The sequence below is a fragment of the Pongo pygmaeus genome, chromosome 7 (genome assembly GCF_028885625.2).
Source record: "Pongo pygmaeus isolate AG05252 chromosome 7, NHGRI_mPonPyg2-v2.0_pri, whole genome shotgun sequence".
In the NCBI taxonomy this organism is placed as follows: Eukaryota; Metazoa; Chordata; class Mammalia; order Primates; family Hominidae; genus Pongo; species Pongo pygmaeus.
This window is the reverse complement of record NC_072380.2, coordinates 143,057,579-143,074,622: the sequence shown is the minus strand read 5'-3', so window position 1 is coordinate 143,074,622 and position 17,044 is coordinate 143,057,579. Positions and strand designations below refer to the sequence as shown.

Genomic DNA, 17,044 nt, shown 5'->3' with positions numbered 1-17,044 from the left:
TCTATGGTATGCTGCTACCTCTTGCCTTGAATGTCCACACCTCAAGTCTACTTGTTAAACAGCTGTTCATTTTTCAAGTTTCTGCTCAATTATCTTTTCTTATGAAACCTAACCCACTCCATCCAAGTGTTGTCTGTGTGTTCTTTTTTTATCAAATATTAAATAGTTGCCTTCTATAGGCCATCTTAAATAGCAGTATGTTTTCATACAGAAGAAAGAAAAAAAAGAACTCCCCCTCATGCCATATGGATAATTTCATTGCAGATGTATTAAGTATTTAAATATTGAAGTGAATAAAACTTTAAAAAGTTTAATAACTTACTTTAACGAACCCTTTCCTGTGCTATATAAACAAATACATTGTTTTGGGTTAAAGATGAAGTGTTTTTAAAAATACTAAATATTAGAAGGCTTACGAACATAAGGCAGGAAACCCAAAAAAGTCTTTTGCATACAGATTGATATATATGACTACGTGACATTTTTAAATTTCTCCATGGCAAAGGACACCATTAACAAGTTACAAGACAAGTGGAAGAAATATTTGCAACACATATTATAAAAGTTTCTATCCCTTGTACAAGACATTCTTACAAACTGATAGGAAAAGTACTAGCATTGGAAAACAGGGCTAAATATGTAAACAGGCAGAAAAGGAAATGTTAATGGACAATAAAATACAAAAAGATACGCTTACTATAGTCAATTTTTTATACACATGTGGCCAGAATTAAAAAAGAACAGTAACATCTATGTGCTGATATGGTTGAAGAGAATTAGCCCCTTTTATATGTGCATTGCTGTTGGGAATGTGAATTGCTTTAACCAGCTTCTCTGGAAAGAATGTGGCAATATTAACTAAAATTTGAAATGTACACACTATCCCCCAGCAGTCCTGCTTTTGTGAATATATTTTTCCGGAGATAAAGTAACAGCGTGTAAGAGCTTGTGTATAAGAGTATTTATTGCAGCATTGTGTTTTGATGGCAAAAGCTGCAGAAAACCTAGTATCCTTTCAGCAGGGGGATTTATTATGGAACATATCCCAGTTAAAATAATTAGATTTACTTATATTAAATTTCATGATTTTTATTCCATAGGAAAAAAGCAAGCCATGGTGGTCATATGCAATATCCCATTTATTTTTTTTTAAAGGGAGAAAGGGGTGAAAACACCTATATTTGTGTGTCTGTATGTGTGTGTGTATTTTTTTTAATCCTAAGGTTTCACTGAGATACACTCCAGATTATTAACTTTGCTTATCTTAAGGAGGTGGGATTGGAAAAGGGGAAAGGAAATTATAATTTTATCTTTATATTTCTCTGTAATAGCATATGAATTACTTATATAATTTTAAAAACAAATAGAATTAAATATTTTATAAGTGTGATTAGTGCTACAAAGTATGTATAGGATAATATAAAGATAATTTTTCTGGCCGGGCGCGGTGGCTCACGCCTGTAATCCCAGCACTTTGGGAGGTCGAGGTGGGTGGATCACAAGGTCAGGAGTTCGAGACCAGCCTGGCCAATATGGTGAAACCTCATCTCTACTAAAAGTACCAAAAAATTAGCTGGGTATGGTGGCACCTGCCCATAATCCCAGCTACTTGGGAGGCTGAGGCAGAAGAATTGTTTGAATCCGGGAGGCAGAGGTTGCAGTGAGCCGAGATCACGCCACTGCACTCCAGCCTGGGTGATAGAATGAGATTCCGTCTCAAAAAAAAAAAAAAAAAAAAAAATTGTCACTTCCCCTTTTATGGCAGTGTTATGATTTATGTCACATATTACATGGTTTTATTATTACATTATAGGTCACTGTATTTTATATGGCTGGCACATGGCTGCTGGTAAGTATTTTTTGAAAGAAGGAAAAAGACTTGTTCTAGGAGAATCCACTACATGCAGTGAGCATTTTACTGAGCACTCACTATGTGCCAGGCTCAGCACTGGGAACTGGGCGTATAACAAAGTATGTAAAGTTGGGACCCCCAGCTTGGCAAGAGGCTAAGAAGAGAGTGAATAACAGGATGCGTGGTAGGTCACACTTACATTGAAAGAGTCAGGGTGAGTCCTGAAATTGTGATGGAACTTACAGACAGGAGAACTTTGGATAGGTTTTATGATTGGAGTGTAATAATGCATGTATCCCGGCTATCCTCTGGAAGATTTTTCTTCATTTGTGAAGATAAGATGATAAACACATGTTTGTCATGTGTTCCTCTGGACTCTTGACACAGAAGGAGAACTTGCATAAAGACCTTAGAAGAGAGGCTAGGCTCCAAGGAAAGAGTATGGGAAATTAAGGAAGTGAGACTCTGGAGTGTGGGATGGTACTTAGCATTTTATGAACACCCACTGTATACCAGATACTAGATGAGGCACTTCATAGTCTTTCTCATCTATTTCCCTTAATAACCCCATCAAGTAGGTATTATTACAGCTAAGGAGACAAAAGTCTGAGATGATGTATAAATTGCCCTAGATCACAGTTTATAAACAGAAAACCTGGAATCTGATCCACAGTCATCTTATATATCCTGGAATCCTCCAAAAAATACCATGTTTAAATTAGCATCCATTAGCATCGGAACTTCAGCTCTGAATTTTGGGGTAAATGAAATTAATAGAAGTAAAGGTATTTTTAGACTCACGCCATGTACCTTATAGGCATTGTCCCATTTCATGTATGAAGTTGAGGCCCAGATAAGTTAAGTGCCATTTCCAAGGTTATATATGCCCAGTTAGAACCAGAGTGGGGATTCAGACCCAAGTCTCTGTGTCACTGAGGCCTGTGTTCTGTGTGATCTTTCACCAAATGATGTCTAGGTTGTGCTTGGTTGTGGTTTGGAATGCTCTTTAGGATGGATTTATGAGAGTGTTCTCAAGGCCTTATTATACCCATTAAGTAGAAATAATCCTTTGTAGTTTTATAATTTTTTTGCATTTTTCCAAAAGAGCTTTTATATTAATTATGACACCTTTACCTCTTAGTGGCCAATCAGCAGGGCAGATGTTATTAGACCTGTTTTATATATGAAGAAATTAAGGCCCTTAGGAGCTTCAGTCTCCTGACATGGTAGAGTCTGGAGCTAAGACCTGGATTTTCAGGTTTCTCAATCACATGGCACCTGGCTAAAGTTAAAAGACTTCTAGAGGCTCCTGCACTTAACCAAGTACACTAGTTAGGAGCACAGGCTTTGGGATCAGTGCCTGTCACTACTGCTTCTTAGCTGTATGACATTGGGCAACTTGCTTAACTATTCTAAACCAGTTTCTAAATTGTGAACATTAAACGAGATAATGCAGGAGAAATACTTAGCACAGTTCTTGGCACATTAATCAAAAATTGTAATTGCAAATAATAATTATTATTACTTTGTCAATATTATTACAGGACAGGAAGTCTTGTCTTATTCACCTTTTTGTTCCTGGTATTTGTCATCAAGTCTTTCACATAGTGGATTCTGAATACATATTGTGGCACACAATATTCTAGTATCCACGATAGTCTTTCCTGAGTGTGTCAGTGGAGAAGGATAGGATTTGGAATCAAATGAAGTGGGATCTAATCCTTTCTTCACCACTGAGTTTCATTTTTCTTATCTATAAAGCAACTGCCTTGAGGGAGTATCGCATGAGTTTCAGGATATTCACTGTGATTGAATCCCTCTACATAGTCAGTGCTTAATAAGTAGCAGCCACAGTTAGAGTCTCTGAGAATCAAAGGTTAGGTTGGCAGGCAGTCCAGTCCAGAGGTTATGTGAAAATTGCACAGTTTGGTAAGGTATAACACATAGTGTCAGTTAGATAAACCCCTCAGGGAGAGACCTATTTAATAATTGCCGTGGTTCTGAAAGTTTTGAGGAAGGCCTCATTGGATGAATATACAAAGTATGTTTAAAGAGTATTGAATTTTAATGTATTCCTAAGGTATTTGTTATTGCCAGCCCCTAGGATATAAACTCTTCAGCGTTGTCTGAAGCTTCTGCCTCCTGTCCACGGGGTAAAAGGCTGGCTCCAATGCAGTGGCCAAGGATGGATAGTTGGTATGGTTGTCATCATTGTGTCATTGTCATTATAAATATATATTGAGCTCATCGTGTACCAGGCACTTGGCATGCAATATCTTACTTAAATTTAATGACATCTCTGTGAGGTAAGTGCCATTATAATTTCCATTTTCCAGATGGGGAGGATGAGGTTTAGAAAGATAAAGCTGCTTGACCAAGGTACCACACAGACAGTAAATGATAGACTTGAGATTTGAACCTAGGCCTGTCCTACTTTAGGATATGGAGTATAGAGGAGGGTACCCTGTAAGGTTCGGTGGCTGACATCTGCAAATTAAATGGACAAAAGACAAATTAACAGGAGAAAAGGCTTATTTAGTATGGACATAAGGGACCTCACGGAAAAGAAATGAAAAACCCCAAAGAAGCAGCTAGGCCTAGGAGCTTATATACCATTTTAGCAAAGGGCAGAAAATTGTGGAGAAGTGACAAGACAGAGAAAAGGAGGTTTCTAGGAATTATAGGGCAGTAAATTATAGGGAAGATAAATATAAGGGGGAAACAAATAGATGATAGGGATTGTTTTAACAAGGTTTATTTATGCAGATTCATCTTGGTACTGACATTTCATCTCTTGTGACAACGGTTTTTCTCCTCTTCCTCCTCTTCCTAGAAAGGAGGTAGGGGAAACACTTTCACAAAGGGAGATTTATGCCTTGTTTTTAGTCAGAAAATTTTCTTCCTTTCCTTTACTTCCATCCTCCTCTCCCTTCTTCCTTCCTTCTCTTTCTTTCTTTTCTTTCCTTTCTTCCTCTTTTCTTTGTTCAAGGTCTTACTCTGTCACCCAGGCTGGAGTGTAGTGGCACTATCACCACTCACTGCAGCCTCGACTTCCCAGGCTCCAGCAAGCCTCCTTTGCCTCAGCCTCACAAGTAGCTGGGACCACAGGCTCATACCACAGTGCCTGGCTAATTTTTTTTTTTTCTGGTAGAGACCAGTGATGTGGTCTGGCTCTGTGTTCCCACCCAAATCTCATCTTGAATTGTAATCTGAATTGTAATCCTCACATGTTGGGGGAGGGACCTCATAGGAAGTTATTGAATCACGGGGGTGGTTCCCCCATGCTGTTCTCATCATAGTGACTGAGTTCTCACAAGATCTGATGGTTTTGTGGGGAGTTTTTCCTTCCTTCACTCTGTACTTCACTCATACTTCTTGCCGTTACCATGTGAAGAAGGATGTGTTTGCTTCCCCTTCCACCATGACTGTAAGTTTCCTGAGGCCTCCTCAGCCATGCTGAACTGAGTCAATTAAACCTCTTTTTAAAATAAATTACCCAGCCTCAGGTATGTCTTTATTAGCAGTGTGAGAATGGACTAATACAGTGGGGTTTTACCATGTTGCCCACGCTGGTCTCAAACTCCTAGGCTCAAGCCATCTGCCCACCTCAGCCTCCCAAAGTGCTGGGATTACAGCTATGAACCACTGCACCCAGCCACCTTGCTGTTTCTTAATTGCTTTAAGCTCAAAATAATTGTTATGCCGAAGTGGCTTGTTTTGGGGTGGCATATTCTAATTTAAATTTCCTTATTTATGAGTTGTATGATCAAGGGTAAGTGTTTGTATCTACACAGTGAGGATGGTAATAGTACTTACCTCATGGACTGTTAGTAAGAGTGAATGAAGTAATGTACTGTATGTAAAGTGCTTAATACAAACTAGCTATTGTAACGATTATTACTGGAATAGTAATACTAGAGTAGTAAATCAGGGATTAGTTTATATTAGTCATCTCCCCACAGAAATGCTGGCAGTTGAAATCCTGATGAAGTGGCCTTTTCTGGTCTAGTTGTTAAAACTAGACCAGATTTCATTCTTGTATTATTTCATTCTTGTTTGAACTGGAAGGATTCACCTAGCTCTTAGAATTATCTTGCAGGCCAGGCGTGGTGGCTTACACCTGTAAATCCTAGCACTTTGGGTGGCCAAGGTGGGAGGAACACAGGAGCCCAGGAGTTGGAGACCAGCCTGGGCAACATGGCAAGACCCCATCTCTACAAAAAATTAAAAATTAGCCGGTCATGATGGCATGTGCCTGTAGTCCCAGCTACTTCAGAGGCTGAGTTGGGAGGATTACTTGAGTCCAGTAGGTTGAGGCTGCAGTGAGCCATGTTCATGCCACTGCACTCCACGCAGGTCTACAATAGCAAGACCTTGTCTCAGCATCAGCAACAAAACTATTATCTTGCCTTCTGCAACAATGTCATGGATGCCAGAAGTTTCTTAGGAATATTGGGAAAGAATGTGTTGTCTTAACGGATGGATCACATTTCTTTCTCTGTTCTGTTCTTTTATCCAGTCTTCTTTTCTCACCTACTTACCCTAACTCCCACTGTACTGTGTGCCCAGAAGTCTTCTAGCACTCGCATGTAGTAAAGATCTTAAAACAGAACTGCATCCTGCTCTCTGAAACCTCTTGAAGTGAGTGGACCATTTTCTGCCTTACCAGTCCGTTTCCTTCAGAAACACTCATTCCTGTGGCAGTGCCCCACCACCGCAGCCTTCTTTCCCTCCTCTTCCCTATACCTCTGAACTGACATTCCCCTCAGATGGCTTACTGTACTCTGCAATGTGTTCCTCCCTTCTGCCGTTGCCCTTGCTATTTCCTCCACCAGAATCATGGTTCTTTGCTGTCTCACTCTCTGTGCCTGTTGAAAGTCTGCTGGGTAAACCCTTAATTTTGTACACAGGTGTGTGTGTTGGGGGACATGTGTGTGATCTTTCTAGTATTGACTTTGCTAACTTTATAATACAGTATGCTAAAAAATAAGACATGTGAGACCTGTGTTTTTATTCTGTTTGATATTACAGACATCTCTCTGTATTGTAAGTAGTCATGGATATATAGCGGTAACAGTAGCTGACATTTTGGGGCACATGCCACATGCCAGGCACTATTTTAAGCACCTTACATTTAATTTTCTATCATTTCTATTTTCATAGGATTATGATTATTATTGTTATTATTACCCCAAGATATATCTTACTAAACTGTTATATTTTTATGCTAGGAAATTATATATATACACATATATATATGTGTGACATGTATAGATATGTGAGACATATATATATGTGAGATATATATATGCCAGTATATACACACATACATACATACATATGCATATGTATATATGGAAAGAGACTACATGGTTATTCAGCTGTGGAATTAGCAAAACATACAGGACCCATGACCTAGCCTATACTTATCTAGTCTTCTGCCTCACTCACATCACATTTCATGTTTCATCTACCTAATAAGCATAATTCTTCCCTTGCAGAACTAGTGAGGGTGAAATACAAGATTGTAGAAAGCATAAGCATTTGGGTCACAGAAGGTTCTCGGCTTCTCCCAACACCTTCTTCCCATGGCCTGTCTCTGCCTTAGCCTTTAGCCAATTCCATCTTATTCTTTAATGAGTCTGTCATCACAGATAGATGGAGAGCTTCTTGTAATTCTTTCTAACCTCTGCATGAAATTTCAATTCAGGATAATGGCTGTGTCTAGGGAGGGAAGGAAAGAGATCGGAATTGGGTAGAGGGACAGGAGTAGGGGAATAGGGAATCATTCTTTAATATTTTATTTATTAAGCTGGGTGGCGCATACATGGATATTCGATTAACAAATTATATTTTTCACTTGAAATATTTGATAGGCTCAAGAAAACAGCCTATATACCTATTTTTACTACTGAAGTGCTTCCCTTGGGAGCAGGTAAAATGAACAGACAGCTGAAGTCTTTTTTCATAGGTCTCCAAAATCAGAAAAGGATATCAGATGAGGTAGGAGCCTTGGTGGTAAGGTGGGACCTCTTTGACCTCAGACAGAAGGTATCAGGAGTAGCTCCAGCACATGAGGGAGATGAAACCTGTGTGTCTTCTCGGTTGAGCTGGTGTGGCCTTTCTTTTCTTTTTTTCTGAGCCGCTCCTCTGAGTGAACTTGGACAGTAACCAGAGCTGCATTTTTTAGTATCTCAGCCGGAGATGCTGACAACCACTGCAGGCACCATGAATTTTTAATGTGGTGGTGATTAGAAGGCTGGCTAGGGCTTCATTTCATTTCATTGGACTGCTGTGACATTTGTTTCCTTCATGGTATTTAGACTTCCTGGGTTATTTCCCAGTCCAGACTCATGTACTGTTTCATGAGTGCCCATTGCACCCATGCACTTATTGAGGTGTGTTTGAAAGCAAAATTTAAAAATTTGATCTCAATTATTGAACATCCTAGGCTATTTCAGAAGGGGATGCTTCTTAAATTCCTGAAAAGGAATTCAATAAATCCAGGTCAACAAATATTAACCAAGCCGCAGCTTTGAAAGTCCAGCTCACTGAAAGAACTACAGCAGTGTCCATTGGGTAGGGATGCAGAAGTGAACCATAGGTAATCCCTGCCTCTTGCGGTCTGGTGGTAGGAAAAGATCTGTGTGTGTGTGTGTGTGTGTGTGTGTGTGTGTGTGTGTATACATATATACACACGTATATACACATATATACAGATATATATACACATATATACGAATATATACGTGTGTATATATATACATGTATATATACATATATACACATATAGGATGTGGTAGAAAATACTGCAGTAGAGGTACAGAGAATTGTGGGCAAGGAAGGATTGTTTCCAACTAAAGGAAGACTTTATAAAGAAAAGTAATTTATTGTAAAGCCTTTAAAGATATGACAAAAAAAAAGATGACTTTGATAAATATCTATTTATTCATTTATTCACTCTGTAAATACTATGCATCTACTGTGGGCCTCCCTACAAATTCATGCTTCTCTGTGCACCACAACAGAGGAGGGAGATGGAGAGTTGAGTACAGGCATCTGAAATGCTTCCAAGAGAACGTGGTATGCATCACTTCCACTCAACATTGCCTCGGGTGGTGCATGCCATATTTCCTGCCATACTTTGAGAGTGTGGGGAAATGCAGTACTCCTTTCTGTAACCCTGCAAGGATTGGGAACTTGGATATCCATGGCAAGTGGTAATGTCTGCCACAAGAGTCACAAGATCTGATGCACAATATAACAGTGTTGCATTGGATGCTGTGTTGATACCAGACTGCTGGGAAGCAAAAGCAGCAACAGAGAGACCATTTCAGAAGCAGAGTGTATTTGCCATTGCCACAGATAGGGGACTGTGAGGAAAAGAATGGGAAGAAGATCAAGAGTTTGGTTTTAGACATGTTAAGATTCAACATAGTTAGTGGAGATACTGAATAGGCAGTTGAATATATGTCTGTATTACAGAGGGTGGGTTTTTCTGGGCTGGGGATATCAATTTAGGAGTTATCAGCTGATAGAAAGTATTTAAAGCTGTGAGACTGAGATCCCAAGAGAGTAAGCAAAAATAGAGAAGAAAGGTCCAAGACTGAGGGGCCTCAACATGATGAGGTCAGAGAGATGAAGAACCAGCAAAGACAATGGAGAGGACCAGTCGTGAGGCAAGAGGACACTCAAGAAAGTGTGATATCCTGGAAGCCAAACAAAGAACATGTTTCAAGGCAGTGGGGGTTATTGTTTATGCAGTATTTGCTCTATTGAGAAACTTTTATATACTTTATGTCAAATCTTCAATACCACAATTCTGTAAGGTAGATATTGGCCTCATTTTATGGATTGGAAAACAAAAGCTCAGGGAGGAGAAATTTTCACAAATTAATGTTTCTCATGTGCACCTAATTAATCTGATCCAATTCTGAACATTTTGCAGCAAGAGATGGACTGTGAAAAGCATTTTACAAATACTATTCCTCAGACCTGGAACTTAGACAAAATTAAAGGAAATGAAGATTAGTTGCAGGGAAAGAAACCTGTTAGGACACATGAATTTTTCTTTTGCAATCCAAGATTGTTTTTCCAAGGAGAATTTTCTCCTTTTTCAGGTAATCATAGTTTCTTTCTTCCTTTTCCTTTTCCCTTTCCTTTCCTTTCCTTTCCTTTCGTTTCCTTTCCCCTTTCCCCTTTCCTTTCCTTTTCTTTTTCCTTTCCTTTTTTTTGTTTTTTTTTTTTTGGAGATAGGGTCTCATTCTGTCACCCAGGCTGGAGTGCAGTGGCACAATCACAGCTCACTGTAGCCTCGACTTCCCAGTCTCCGGCAGTCCTCCTGCCTCAGCCTTCCAAGTAGCTGAGACCACAGGCGCATGCCACAGCACCCAGCTAATTGGTTGTTGTTGTTGTTTTGAGACAGAGTCTCGCTCTGTTGCCCAGGCTGGAGTGCAGTGATGCGGTCTCGGCTCACTGCAAGCTCCGCCTCCCGGGTTCACACCATTCTCCTGCCTCCGCCTCCCGAGTAGCTGGGATTACAGGCCCCCGCCACTACGCCTGGCTAATCTTTTTGTATTTTTAGTAGAGATGAGGTTTCACCGTGTTAGTCAGGATGGTCTCGATCTCCTGACCTCTTTATCCGCCCACCTCGGCCTCCCAAAGTGCTGGGATTATAGGCGTGAGCCACCGTCCCTGGCCCTATACCCAGCTAATTGTTAATTTTTTGTAGAGATGGGGTCTCGCCATGTTGCCCAGGCTGGTCTTGAACTCCTGGGCTCAAGCGACCTGCCTACGTTAGCCTCCCAAAGTTCTAGGATTACAGGCGTGAGCCACCATACCCAGTCAATCATAGTTTCTTAATTGCTTGAAAATGTGATGTAATTTGACCCCTCAACCTATGAGGACTTAGTGGATTAACTGGACTATAAATGAGCTAAATTCTGTGAAAGAAAAAGGGAAAGGCGAGGCGCGGTGGCTCACACCTGTAATCCCAGCACTTTTGGAGGCCGAAGTGGGCGGATCACAAGGTCAGGAGTTTGAGACCAGCCTCACCAACTTGGTGAAACCCTGTCTCTACTAAAAATACAAAAAATTAGCCGGGCATGGTGGCACGCATCTTTAATCCCAGCTACGCAAGAGGCTGAGGCAGGAGAATCACTTGAACCTGGGAGGCGGAGGGTGCAGTGGGCCGAGATTGTGCCATTGCACTCCAGCCTGGGAGACAGAGTGAGACTCCATCTCAAAAAAAAAAAGAAAAAAAAAGAAAAGGGAAAATCTTCCTTAGTAGAGTGAGTTAGAATATTTAGTGTACTCCTAACCTAACCTTTGGGACGTGTGCAATAAATAATTGATATGGTTTATGCTTCCATTTTGAGAATTTGTAGTGATCGGTGTTCAAAATAACTTTTCATTGGGGCAAACAATAGTTCAGACTCCTTTCTTCTTTTTTGTTTTTAGATCATGTACAAAATGAAGAAAACTATGCACAAGTTCTTGATAAGTTTGGGAGTAATTTTTTAAGTCGAGACAACCCCGACCTTGGCACCGCGTTTGTCAAGTTTTCTACTCTTACAAAGGAACTGTCCACACTGCTGAAAAATCTGGTAAGACATTTCATATGTGAGTAAAAAGAATTACAGCCTTTCCAAAATATTACATCATATAGAGAACATTTCAATAATCCTTCCGCCTCAATCCTTGGTCCTAGGGGTGAGAAAGAAAAAACAAAAAGCTTTTTAGTCCTAGGTAACTTCCACACCTCAACTAAAAAGCTTTTTAGTCACCCAGGATTTGCTTAAAGAAAATCCCATTGTGAAATTCCTGGAATTTGTACCTTTGGCCCAGCTGATAGAGTAGATTTATCGAAGCTGAGAGAGAAACTGCTTAACCTGAATTCTCTTCCACATCTCTGAGAATAATGATGATTTCTGTGTCGAACATACATTGGAAATACACATTGAAAGTATTATATCTCACTTACGTGAAGGTGATCATGCATTTTGGTTTCTGATTTATAATGAACGTCCCTCAACTCCCCACATCCTTTTAACCCCCAACCAAGAACAGGGTTTTGAGATTTAAGGAATCTCTGGTTTCCGAAGTAAATGACAGGAAGAATCCCTAATGACCTGAGACACTAGAGGTGCTGGCCCCAGGAGGCAGACCCAGGGATGGGGGTGGTGGAGGAAACTATTTGCCAGGCAGTCGTGTGTGGGCATCCCCGTGTTGTGCTGCAACCCCCTCCCCAGCCCTCACACCATGTGCACACTTAGAAAGGTTCTGGGTAATACCACCTGGACTGATCATTTGGATTTTGTTGGTTTTGGCGGATGAAATTATTTCTCTAGGAGCCACCCAGTGAAATAATTTAATCCTTCTAAGTCCCCAGAGAAAGGAGTACAATGAGGTTGAAAGATGCCAAAGGAAAACTATTTATATCATGCTTTTCCAAGTTAGCCCTGCCCTGGAGAAGAGGAGCTGTTCCCTCTTCTCTCCCAGTCTCTTGGTATTATACTTTTACCTCCTTTAAGGATCCGGAACTCATGCTCAAGATGTCCTTAACCTAGGTCAGTTATTTATATATCAAATAGGCTTCTGTGGCCTTAGGTGATAATTTGTCATAAATCCATTAGATACAAAAGGTTAGTTTACAGATGAAGATAACCTATTTGAAAAATGAAAACTACCTTTCTACACTCCATTAACCTATTTGGCCAATTACAATATTCTTTTTCTCTGTCACAATAAATAAACGTGTGTATGTGTCTGTCTTCCTGACAGTTTTTCTAATTGGCGATGTATGCCATTGAATTAATCTTACACAGCAAATAAGCAAATCTGAAAGAAAATAAATGTCGAACATAAAAGTATTTATTATTTTCAAAAACTTCGGAAAGGATAATTTTGAACTTTGGCTCTCATGTTTCTGCGCTTTTGGATTTAACAAATCCATGATGTTTTTGTAAATCTTAGATTATATAAACCTCATTTATTCAGAAGAGCACCCTCGGTTTTCCTTCCCTCTGAGCATTGCCTGCACTTTCACTGGAGGCCTTGCTCAAAGTGTGGTGTGGTAGAAAGAGAGGAAGCAGAACAGGACTCTGACAATTCACTTTGGTAATAGCTGGTAAAGGACTTTCTTGGGCAGGAAGCTCTGTTTTCTCTGAGATGGGTGTTTTTGCATTGATATCTTGCTTTAGTTTCTAAGGACCAAATGTATTTGGCTTAAGTCAAGAGTCATCACCTCCAAGGTTCCTGGACCAATCTCATCTCTACAGTTTGCTACACTACAGGTTCCTTTCAACTGTGTGTATATGTGCCATACACACAGCTCAGTGGCCATTCAGACCAACATTCATCATCTGCATTTGCTCACCTAATACATTTGTTTATCTCCATACAAAACCATCTGAGATTTATTGAATGTTTTTGATGAACCTGGCAGTTTGGTGGGTGTGTTATGTAGATTATTTCATTGAAGACATTACAACAATCCTGTGGTTACTGTACCTTTAATCCAGATGAGGAAACTAAGGCAAATTGAGATTATATAACTTGTTTATTTACCCTATTAGTATGTGTTACAGACTTGAACCCAAACATTCTGTCTCTGAACCCGTTGTCTTTGCTCTTCTACAATATCCTGCCTCTGTCACCTCATGCTCTGGTTGTGCTGTTTCCCTAAGCAGAAGTACTGATCAAGCTACTCCCATATACATACCTCAAGCTACAGCCCTTTTTCCACACCCACTCCCCTTTAAGGAGTAGAAGTCTAAAAAAATCTAAAGGAAATTGCTGGAAAACCTAATTCATTTAGTAAAGAAAAACAAATTTTGCCTTTGAAAGTGGTAGTGGCATTCCTGGTGAGGGAGCCAGGTAGAAGAATCAGTTTCTACTGTAGTTTGGTTACTAAGGAAACATTATTCTGATTGAATAAAAAGGCAGTCCCAGGAGTTTACACAACTTGACAACAGCCAGCAACTTTCTGCTTCCCTTTTTATGCTTTTCCAGGAAAGGGAAGAGCAAACTAGACAGAATGATAGGGCCACACCTTGGAATAGAGGGCTCCCAGAAAGCCAACTCACCCCAAGGGGGTCAGGGTTCTGGATCTTGGTGCAGCACCTGCAGCCCCCAGCTGAGCAGCACTCAACACCCTCCTGGGGCTCAGGAGTACCCCCGTGGGAACCCATACTTCTCAGAAGATTCCCAAAAATCCTGTTCTCTTAGGCTAGTGAAGGCCAGAAACGTTAAGCAAACTGATACAGTTAAGCAAACTGATACGTTAAGCAAAAATTAAAGAGAAGGTACTTTGGTACTTTATAGACTTTGTAAATTGTATTCCCAGTCCAACCAGCAAGTACCAAAAGTCTATTATGTTCGAAGGTCTATGCTAAATACTAAAAAATGTCATTTTCTAATTAAGTATTGCTTATGAAGAGTATTTTAATAGTTTATACTAAATCATTACTTATTTTTATGGAGAAAAAGGAAAGGATAGATTTGCGGGCTAGGTCTCATACTAGCTTTCAGCTTTTGACTAACCCTGGATGAGAAAAACATTTGTTATTTGTTAGATGTAAGAAATCTCTACTGCAGGTGTATTGTGTTTAGCAGTTTCCGGGGCAGTGGTCTTAAAAAATATCAGTGCACTAAATGATGGTAACTATCTCAACCATCATTGAGATGCTTGGGGTTTTTTTCCTTTTTCTGAACTGTCTGTGATTATAGAAAGTATGATCAAGTGAGATGTTATGTGAAAACTCCCAAGGGCTACCTACAAAGATGTTGGCATTAACAGTACATAGGCCTGAGGCTATTGTTAATTAACCATACGTCTGAGGACTGCGAAAAGGATTGCAGTTATAGCTGATGACTCTGTGAGCCCATACCACAGTTGATGCACCAAGTCAGTTTTAAAGTAACTTGCTTTTCTTACTCCCCTCTCCTCCAAATTCTAGAAAATTGTTCCTATAAAAAGTTTTTCTACCTCATAACATAGGATTCAAGAGGCTATGAAGCATAGGAGGTTGGAGGATCATGGGTTTTGGTCTCAATCACACCTGGAATCCTAGTTTCCGCCTCACCAGCTTTATAGCCTTTGGCAATTCACTTAACTTTTCTAATGCTAGTTTCCTTGTCTCTAAAAATAAATAATAAGAGTGACTGTTTCTTGGTAGTGGCAGGATTTCATTGAGATCAGAGAAGCAAGTCACTAAGCACAATACCTGACAAAAAATTTGTTTCACAAATACAAACCTTAATTGTTATTTACATCTTCTCATTTTATTTTTAAGGTAACTCAATGTAAAGACAGCTATCAGTCATATCCCATTTTAGAGATAGATGCACCAAATCTTCAAAAAATATATACCTGCAAGATGGTGCAATTAGGGATTGAGCTCAAGCCCTGTGGCTACAGATTATGCCTTGTTTCAGTGATGTTGCCCCACGAATTACATTGCCTTGATGGATTATGTGGATGGTAAAGGCCCACCTGACACAATGACCAGGGCCTGTCCTGGTAATAATTAAACTAATGTGTGTGTTTAGCATGCAAGATACTTTTTGGTTATTTTTGTCCTTTGATTTCTCTCACTGGTGAGTTATAGCATATTGGAAAGAGTGAGAGTGTTAGATGGTAATTCTCAAACTTTTTGGTTTTAGGACCTCAATCTTAAAAATGAGTAAGGACACCATGTGGTTTCTGTTTATGTGGACTACTTCTATTCATATTTTACTGTCTTAGAAATTAAAACTGAGACATTTTTCATGTGTTTTATGTATTTTAAAATAATAAACCCACTTTAAAAATCTATTTTTATGGAAAAATAACTATTTTCTCAAACCAAAAAATATTAGAAGGGTGGCATTGTTTAATATTTTTGTAAATCCTTTTAAAGCCAACGTAATAGACGGTAGCTATATTTTCATGTCTACTTCTGTATTCATTTTGTTGCAATTTATTGTTTTGGTTGAGGTAGATGGAAAATAAGGCCTCATACAGGTCTGTATTGGGAAAAGAGAAGATTATTTTAAGAGCCATTTCAGGTAATCTTTGATACTACATAAAAACTTGACAAGTAGTCCTTCCTTAAATATTATTAACGGTGTGAGTCTGAAACCATGTAAATGAACATTATTTGGAAACTGTCAGCTCATGGTGGCAAATTCAAGTTTTCCAAAATTTTAGCTTCCACTGAAAGCTCTGTTTTTATCATTAGCAATAAATGCTGTCAGTTGTTTACCTCGAGGTGATAAGCTCACTTCATTTATTTTCAAGAAAATGTTTGGCAAATACCGGAGTCTGAATAACCATAGTTTGCTAGTCTTTCAAAAAAAAAAAAGGTGTTCCACTAAAAAAACAAAGCCGGTTAGTTCAACTTGCAACTCAAAAAATTACATAAGTGCTTTTCCTCAAAACAACCATCATATTTTGGTATGCCTAAAAAGGGCTTTATGCATACTTCCTATTTCATCAGACAGAGCATTAAAAAGATGCATTTGAGGGTCAAGATGTGATAAAAATCCATTTTTACTTTGTCATTATGGGCATTCTTAAATGAAAATAGCCTTTCTTTTTTTTACTGTAAGAGCTAGACCATGAAGAATATAGTAACTTTAGTTTGTAGCAGTGCCTTGATTTATGCTTAAGGCAACAGCTCTTTTACTCACTGTTGCTTTTACACTGTCAGTGCAAATGTCAACACAGTGAAAGATTCAGATAACCCCTTAGTATTATTGTGAAAATAGTTTGGACCTTGGGAACCTCTAGGGGCCTAGGCGCCATACTTTGAGAACCACTGGTGTCAGAAATTGAAGGCTTTGTTATGATTCCAACCCTACCATGAAGTAGGTTAATGTTGCCTAACTTACAGACATAAATTTCCTCACTAGTAGAATGGGGAAAGTACTTTTTCTGCATACTTTATTGGTTGTGTAGGGATCAAATCATACCATTCATGTGAAAAATATTGTAACCTGCAAAGTCCTTTGTACACACTGGATTATTATAGTATTAATAGGCCACATTAATATTAGTATTACTATGGTATTAATAGCCACTATAGGGGACTTTGTATTATAAAAAGAACACATGGCTATGGGGGAATTGCAGTTTCTCTTTCATATTCCCCCTAATCAAAGATAACTATAATTGACATTTGGAGTTTATCTTTCTAGTCCTTTTGTCTG

At 39.3% G+C, this 17,044-nt stretch overlaps 1 protein-coding gene across 15 annotated transcripts in view; it reads left to right on the top strand.

Moving 5' to 3' along the window:
• The window catches only part of ASAP1 (ArfGAP with SH3 domain, ankyrin repeat and PH domain 1), a 392,196-nt gene that overhangs the window by 219,262 nt on the left and 155,890 nt on the right, over positions 1 to 17,044 (top strand). For 8 of the 15 annotated variants that reach the window (XM_054499217.2, XM_063669086.1, XM_054499219.2 and 5 more), the window contains one exon: positions 11,312 to 11,457. In XM_054499217.2, the coding sequence (XP_054355192.1) occupies positions 11,312 to 11,457 (146 nt within the window). Of the gene's footprint in view, positions 1 to 1,813; positions 1,850 to 9,820; positions 9,973 to 11,311; positions 11,458 to 17,044 lie in introns of those variants that run through there. The other 7 variants (XM_063669081.1, XM_063669076.1, XM_063669082.1 and 4 more) reach the window with 2 other exon arrangements.